The sequence below is a fragment of the Anopheles nili genome, chromosome 2, assembly GCF_943737925.1.
Source record: "Anopheles nili chromosome 2, idAnoNiliSN_F5_01, whole genome shotgun sequence".
Classification (NCBI taxonomy): domain Eukaryota; kingdom Metazoa; phylum Arthropoda; class Insecta; order Diptera; family Culicidae; genus Anopheles; species Anopheles nili.
Window position 1 is genome coordinate 69274265 of NC_071291.1, and position 8373 is coordinate 69282637.

Below are 8373 nucleotides of genomic sequence, written 5' to 3' on the forward strand. Positions count from 1 at the left end.
CGATCGAAGGACCTCCTCCCTTCGGTGTCCGTCACCGTAGCGGCCAACTGCGAGAGCATGGGAAAGAAAATGCCGAACGAAATTGATTTCGAGACTACGACACACGCTCCTCGACCGCGAAGGGTCGTTTCTTCCGTGGGCAAATCACTACACGGACCGTGTGTGTGTTTTTTTTTAACTCCACTCTGCCGAATTCACGGCCACCCAGCTACACACACGCACACGCGATTGCTGTGTAAACGTGCGGGTTGGAGCAGCACGGGGCGCGGGAGCTGAACTCACAGTAAAGCAAGTGCACGAATGGGGTTTGAGGGAGGGGAGAAGGGGGGGCTGGAGCGCCAGCGGGCACGGGTGACCCCCACCCAGTGGGAGGAACAAAAAAAAGCTCACCGACTTACGCGAGGAACCGATTCTCCAGAGGGATTTTTCGTGTCCACCCTGTTATTCTTTCTTCTACTTTTTCTTTGAAACGTCGTCCCTTAATGTTGACTCTGCTGCCGACTGAGTACTAGTACTTCGCTGCGGATTGCTTACTACCAACACCACCACCACTACGGACACGATCACTAATCACTAGCCGCGTACTACTACTTTAGCTGCGGGCGCTCTGGGTGCTGCTGTGGCTGCTGCTGATGCTACTACTACTTTTGGCTTCCTGCTCGCACCCTGTGTGCGCTTACTAACTTTTTGTGTGCACCACACAGTGTGCGCGCTCGTGTGCTCATTCGCTCTCTCGCTCTCTATCTCTCTCTCTCTCTCTTCGGTTTGCCTGCTCATGCTCGCAACTCACCGCGACCCGTTTTCGTTCGCTCACGAGCGCGCTCGCTCTCTCGCGTGTGTGCGCCTTATCCCACGAGCTCTCTCACAATATCCATCACATCCATCCGTCCACGCAATCTCTCGCTGCTCGCATTTTTCGTGCTGATATTATTTCGTGCTCCGAAAGGTTGATTTTTTTTCTTAGTGTGCCGTTTTGCTCCTCACATTTTGATACAGAATTTTTCGTTCGATTGGTCCGCTGGTTTGGGGTTTTTCCTACCCTTGCACATTTCCCAACAACCCTCAACACCCTTACCGGATCGAGCACAGGACACACATTCGTGAAAGCTAGCACGACCAGGCGAACGCACGCACGCAGGCTTCGGCGCACACACACGGCTGGTCGAGCTTTTGGGGCAGCCCGTGCCCGTCAACGACCACGATCCCCGAGAAAAACACGGCCTGAAAAACGCACTAAACACACACCTTATAATGCAAACTCCTTCGATTCGTGCTGTTCCGATGTGCTGGGTGTGAGCCCTAATCAGCGGGCTGCAGACCGATTTGCAGGATGTTAGCTCGCCGTGTCAAAGTAATACACACCCTCGCAATACAACTGCTTTTTCTGAATTTTGCGAGCAAGATTATATCCTCCCCGTGCGGAATGACCGTCCGATTCTCTTGCTCGTGCGCGCGCCCTCCTTCTCTCTCGCTCTCGAATGTCCTTCATCTCTTTTGCGCTCTTGCACTTTGCAGTCATATGGCTGGTTCGATGTTTACCATCACCTGTCGCTGTCTAGCTCACTTGTTCTTACCGTCTGATAGTCGATCTCACGGCCCGTTTACTTTCGCAGGTTGAAAACTGTGATGGAGTGCCCCTTTTTGAACTTAGCCAATCTTTCTGTAGTATTGCATAATTTATGCTACCCAAGCATCTTGTTATTCCGTTTATTAGCTGTTTTTTTAATGGAATATGGAATCCAACCCAACTACTTTTTATATAAAACTGAAGGAAACAAAGTATCCACAGACATTACGATACATCGAAATATTGGACAATTTCCATCGAAAACTCGTACTAGCACGAACGAGTACTATGAAGACTTCTGACCATATTAAGTTTTAACCGTTTAATCGTAACTGCTTGCTTCATCAGCCTATGAAAAGTAACTAAAGCTCCTCCAATATCCTTTTGTATGAATCTAATACGTTTACTTTATTGGAACGAGCTACAATATTCAAAAACTTAGCTTTATCCAGGAGCTATTTGGCAAGAAGCAGAACATTTAGTATTAAGTCAAAGGACGATGGCAGATTTTAACGAATAATGTAAATTGTTATTCAAATATGCTGATGGAAATGTGCCATTTTTTTCACATTAAGTGCTTTTGATTATTCATCTTCAACATTACTTGTTTCGGATATTTGTTTATGGAAACAAACATTGCACTCCATTAAATTCGTTAACGAATTTATAACTTGTCGTCAATCTTACTTTTAGTCTCATTCATTCAATTAGATGTCCTACCGTCTCATATAAGTTTGATGATTTTTTCGTACCAATTTCAAACCCCTTTCTACAGTACATGATTGGAAGATAAACAGTGAAATCCAAAACTATCTACTAAAAACATAATTGAAGCGATGTTACGGAGCTTTGCGTAGGGGGGCATGTCCTTACCTTTAACTTTCATTGCACGATGGCCAACAAAACGTACAGGCACATTTTCCCTACCTTAAGTAGAATGGTGGCACGGGTTCGTGAGGTCTGGCTATTATTACGTAAAGCGTCGTGTGCCAATGACCAAAATGAGTTGATTCTTAACAATGCAGTGTATCAACTGTGACTCTAGAATTTCTCACTTCCCCAAAAAGATAACTTCCTTGCCTCAGCAAACGGTCTCCGTTTATTCACAGCAGCACTTTCTGATGATAGTATGAACATGGGAAGCGCTCCCGTGATGTATGAACATGGGAAGTTATTAGAGGCGGAGTGACTAGTACAATATTGACCACCTTCTACTGGCGACGTACTACTTGGAACATGCGTCGTTTGGTTATGGCTCGTCGCCGGATGACATAAGGTGCATAAAATAAATACAGTTCTGTGTGCGTTATTTCGCCCTTGGGTCAGTGAAAGGACATTTAAGGTATCGTACCATCCGTAACGCCACTTGGTGGCGTTTTGTCTCCTCCGTACAGCTTTTCAATTAGCTCGCGCTTGTTGATCTTTCCCATCGCATTTCTGGGTATCTCCTCCATCAGCCGGATCTCCTTAGGAATGGCTTGCTTTGGCAGCTTTTGTTCAAGCCACAAAAGCAATTTCGGAATGCTGAACGTCTCGGGTGTCGCGGATAATGGCTCACGTAAGCTTATCACTGCCACTACTCGCTGGCCCCATGTTTCGTCTGGTAAGCCTAGCACCGCTACATCGGTCGTGTCCGGGTGTTCGTGGAGTGCCGTTTCGATCTCTAACGCGGACAGCTTGAACCCGCCTGATTTGATGATGTCGACCGAGGTACGGCCAAGGATGCGCACCGTGCCATTTTCGTAGCGTCCCGTGTCACCCGTTCTGAACCATCCGTCAGCATCAAACTCTGCAGCTGTTTCCTCTGGCTTTTTCCAGTACTGTCGGAACACAGAACGCCCCTTTACATATAGCTGCCCGGCAATGGTATCCTCGGGGAAGGCTGTCTTTGCAGGCGCTTCATTTGTAGTCTGCCAGAAACCTTTATTTTCCTTGCCTTCCAGGGTTAGCTGTCGACCTGTTTCCTGCTCCACGATCCGAACACTCACACCGGGAAGCGGCATTCCTACGCAACCCTGCCGTCGGCTACGCATATCCCCATCCTGCAGGTATGGGTTCGAAATAGCCATGCCAATCTCGGTCATGCCGTACCGCTCCAACAACCGATGACTGGTGATTTCCTGCCAGCGATCGAAGATGTTACCTGGTAGCGGTGCCGAGCCGGATATCATCAATCGGATCTTGTTTTTGCAGTGCGTTTTAACGTAGTCGCACATGCGGGCGTTCTTGCCGAACACGCTGTCGTACTCCCGGATCAGCAAACCGTACATCGTCGGCACACCCATGAACACGTTCACGCGTTCCTTCGTGGTCATGTTCACGTTCAGCAGGTAGCTCCACACGCTGCTGCTGTCGAATTTCGGCAACATTACGCATTTCGCTCCAGCAGTTAGCGGTAGATTCAGCGCATTGATTGTCCCATGCACGTGGTTCAGGGGAAGTGCGTGCAACACTGAATCCGCTGAGGTGACCTGCCAAGCGTGAGAAAGAGCATTCAGCTGTGCGTCCAGGTTGGCATAGCTAAGCACTACTCCTTTCGGTTTGCCCGTAGTCCCAGAGGTGTACAAAATCAGCGCGTTCGCATCGCGGTAGAACTCTCCGTTTAGTGCACTTTCAACTACGAGCATATCGTTTAGTTGCAATAGATTTTCCCTACGCGGATCCAAATAGGAAATATCATTCGAGAAAGTCGGGGTCGCTCCGTTACCATTTCCGTTGGTTCCATCCGCGGCGGTCGTGTTAATCAGCTCGTGGTTAACCACAAGCAACGGTTTCTGAAGCTTCGTTGCCAACGGCTCGGCGAGAGAAAGAAACTCTGGCGTCGTCAGCAGTAGCGATGCGCTGGAATCTTTAATGTAATACTCAAGCAGGTCGGCTGGGTATTTGGCGTTCAAGGGCACAGCTACGGAGATGCGAGGAAAAATAAGCATGACATAAAGTTCAAATTAATATTACCAAGTCACAGCACGCGATCTAGTCTTACCAATTTGTCCCGAGAACCAGCAAGCCCACTGACTTATGACGTATGTAATATTATTCGGACAAAGAAATGCTACACGGGATTGGGAGCCGCTGCCTGGCAATGGTGAGAAAAGAAAAGAATTAATATTAATATGTTTACGTGATCATACTTGTATAAAACACACATATGTAAAAACTGAAATATAATAATAAATTTATCATCATTAGCGCTTATCCACAAGTGAATCAGCGAAGAAATTAATTGAAGTATCATGCAATTTCTACTCCTTTTCGAATATTACTATATTCACAAGCCTGTGGCTTTTGGCACCAGCTTGCACTAGCAAGTTTTTGCACCTATCAGAATATCATCCGTGTAATCAAATATGTCTGAAGCAAAAAAAATCTCATCTTCGTTGTACAATTCATTTAACGCTGGAATGCAAATTGATGTTTTTTTAACTTGGATCGCGCGATAAGGATGTGGATTTTTTTCGCCCTAAACAAAATTTTGAATTGAATGTAAACTGCGACAATATTTCCATTTCCGTTCTCCACTCCCTCATCAATCGTTTAGACAATTTTAAGCTCAGGTGCGTCAAACTTTTGATCCTATAAAAAAACTTTTGAAGAGATCAGAAAATCAGCAACAGGTGTGTTTAAAAAGGTATATAATATTAGTGATAAAGAAAATTGCAATTCTTAGTTGCATAGTTGTTTTTTTATGTTAAATTTGTGTTTTTATTATTTTCTGGTTGATTTGGTAGATTTTACGGAATTTACGGTTTAATTATATACTTAAGGCGATAATAAAATAAAAATAATAATATTACATTGTCTCGTTTTTTCAGTAGTTGACAAATTTATGACTTTCCCAGCTACGCTAAAAAAGACGCTAGTCCACAATGTTTTATACCCGTGCCATAGTTAATCTTAGATGAATTATTTCTTGTTTAGGCTCATGACCGAAGCTAGAGAAGCAAAACACCAAAACAAAAACAACATGCTGCACACACTACTGGCAAGGTGGCGGTGTCCCAGGGAGTGGGTTATCGCGCATTGTTGTTTCGTTGGCTGTCAACCGACCACAGACGATAGAAAAGGCATCATTGCAGTCTGCTGCTTTCTACCGGCTTTCCAACAGTACGCGATCAATGATGATCGTCATCAAAACATTTCACGGCGCTAAACGAACGTTTGGTAAAAATAGCATACCAACACTACGGCCGCTAGTGAACCTGTACGGTTCGATCTGTGACGCCGATCGTTTGTCATGCGCGACACAACAGGCCGTGGTCAAGGAGCACATTGCAAATTGCGTAGATCTTATCTCGCCAAATTCTGCTGAATAAAGCACGCGGTAGAAGAATGCTATGTGAAGGAAGGGGTTGCAAAATAGACTGTTAATGTTTACATGCTACGCATTTAGATCCACGCGCATGTTTTACGAAAGAAGTATGGAAGCATAGGTCGATGTTTTGGCTAAATTGAAACAGATCGCAACACGATCAAGTTTCGCTCGCGATGGAGATATAGCTTACTCAGTACGAAATATGATCACCGATGCAAAATATCATGTTTAATTGCTTTCCCTTAAGCGTTCCGTTTCCAACCGGATTTTAAGACTAGCGAAAGAGGCCGTTCATTAGTAACGAAGAAACGATAAGTGTCCGAAAAATGTTGCATGATCTTCAAGGTGATCGACTCTGCAATTTGTAAACAACATAGTTAACATTGACCTTCCTCCCTAGACATTTCGAACGGAAACACAGAGTTCAAGGACAGTAGTACCGTTTTTTAGATAGAATCTGCCGAAAGTCACGGAAACGATATTATAACGACGCAATTCAGCTTTCGCTGTTTTTCAGTTTCGCGTCGTTTTCCTGTGTGTGCAAATTTAGACTGCCTGTTGCTTTACCGGTTTTCGCTGCCCGCTGAGAAAACATTATTCTCACGGACATGTTATTCACATGCAAAAAAGCATGGAAAGAAAACCACCGAAATCCGGACGCACAATAGAGGTGTGGGTTGTATTTGCAAAACACTTGTGCTATTTCTGAAGGCGCCAGTCATCCTTCACCCGGGTCGATGTCGCCGTACCGTCGTTCAGGATTGGCGTGTGGCCTCGAACGGCATGTCAGGTTTCCAAAATAAGAATGCATGCGAGACAACCCAGCGAGCATCCAAATGCATGTTGTGCTCACACTGGATCAGATTGCATCATATAGCATACTTACCGCAGCTTTTTGATATCTGAGCGGCTAGACGTTTGACTGCTTCGTAGAGCTGGATGAAGCTAAAATCGCCTACATGGTCACGTATGGCGGCCTTTTCGCCGTACAACAGGGCTCGCTTGAACGGCGGCACGATCAGCTCGCGGGCCACTTCCTGTTCGTATAGTTTCGATAGCCGCTTCAGCAGATCCGCATGTACAGCTTCCGGATCTACTGGAGGCCGGTCACCGTCGTCGAAATCCTTTGCCGCCGGTTTACGGTTGCTGGCATGTGTGGAAAGAGCGCGGGGACCACCCACTCGGGATGACTGTGTCCGGAGATGTAAGTAGTACTGCCTGAACCAGGTTGCGGCTTCCAACCGAGGTGCAACGGCTGTGGAACCGAGTGTGCCGGTGGCCACTCCCAGGCAATGCCTGGCGAGTATAAATTTCGTCATATTCACAGTGACGATTATAGCGAAAGTATGGACTGCACTAGTGTGGTGCAGGGTATCGTACTAGCGGTGAGTTATGAAATGCGTTTTCACTCAGGATTGTAATGGAAATTTTTCACTCGTCCAACACTGCACACCACCATCAATGGGCACTAAGATTTTCGCTTTTCTTCAAAGCGGAGCCAATTGTGTTCTCCGCTTAGCTTTTAAATCTAGGCACAGTTTAATCAAAAACACGTTCGTATTCGCTTCGCTGCTGTTTTAACAAATGCATGAACTTAGTAGAAGTCCGTACGTGAATCGTTTCGCCCCGCCGTCTTTGATTATTTTGACGTCTGTTTTTCGAGCAGGTTGGTTCATCCGTTTCATAGTGACAGTAAAACCCTACAACAGAAATTTAATTTACTTGACATTTTTTCAAATCGAATGTTTATAAACTTTTTAAACCGATTTAATAATTATTACAGTTATGTAATTGAAATATAACTTATACTAGTCAAAACACTTTTCATTCATAACTTTACATTCTTAACTATAACAATTTTCATTCATAACTTTAACAATATCATTCAACATTGTTCATACTCATGTTGCCGATTATACGAGGAGCAAGATTTTCTCAAATTGTGCTCTTGTCCACAAAAAGTTATATCAAACAGTATTTTAGTTTGTGTTGTTTTACGTTTTATTTGCATCTCCAATACATCGTTATGCTCCGGGTGAGGCATGCACCTTGCAAGACAGGTTTCCTTGTTACTTTGCATTCGTTGCCGTTTGCATCGTTTCGCGGTCCCATTGGGAGCGATTTCCTATGCATTTCATCGCATCGTATGTGAATTGTTTGCATTTTCTTCTTACATATACGCTAACGCACAGAATGCATGAATGTGTGTTTGGCGTGCTAATTTGCAAATTTTCGCATGTCGTCTACACGAACCAAGTGCAGGAAAAGTTGCATCCATCTCGCAACTAACAGAAACCAGCGTTCACGCCCTGAGAAGCAGCACTGTGTGTGCATCTCCTAAAGTTTAGTCTTTTGCCATTGAATTCGATAGAATTAGTACAACCTCACATCACGTCGCTCATTTGAACTACTAAACATAAATAAACATAAATTCCACAATGTGTGTTACTTTCAAATAAATAAAATGGAAAAATTTGCACTAACAGAAAAAGGA

General features: G+C 44.9%; 1 protein-coding gene across 1 annotated transcript; it reads right to left on the minus strand.

Moving 5' to 3' along the window:
- Positions 1 to 2224: 2224 nt before the first annotated feature.
- Positions 2225 to 7360, minus strand: LOC128721949 (malonate--CoA ligase ACSF3, mitochondrial). The gene is made up of 3 exons (XM_053815759.1): positions 6766 to 7360; positions 4551 to 4643; positions 2225 to 4469 (listed from the first exon to the last, which is right to left on the minus strand). Exons 1-3 carry the CDS (start codon positions 7196 to 7198, stop codon positions 2905 to 2907), a joined length of 2091 nt encoding a protein of 696 aa, XP_053671734.1. The 5' UTR covers positions 7199 to 7360; the 3' UTR covers positions 2225 to 2904.
- Positions 7361 to 8373: the final 1013 nt, after the last annotated feature.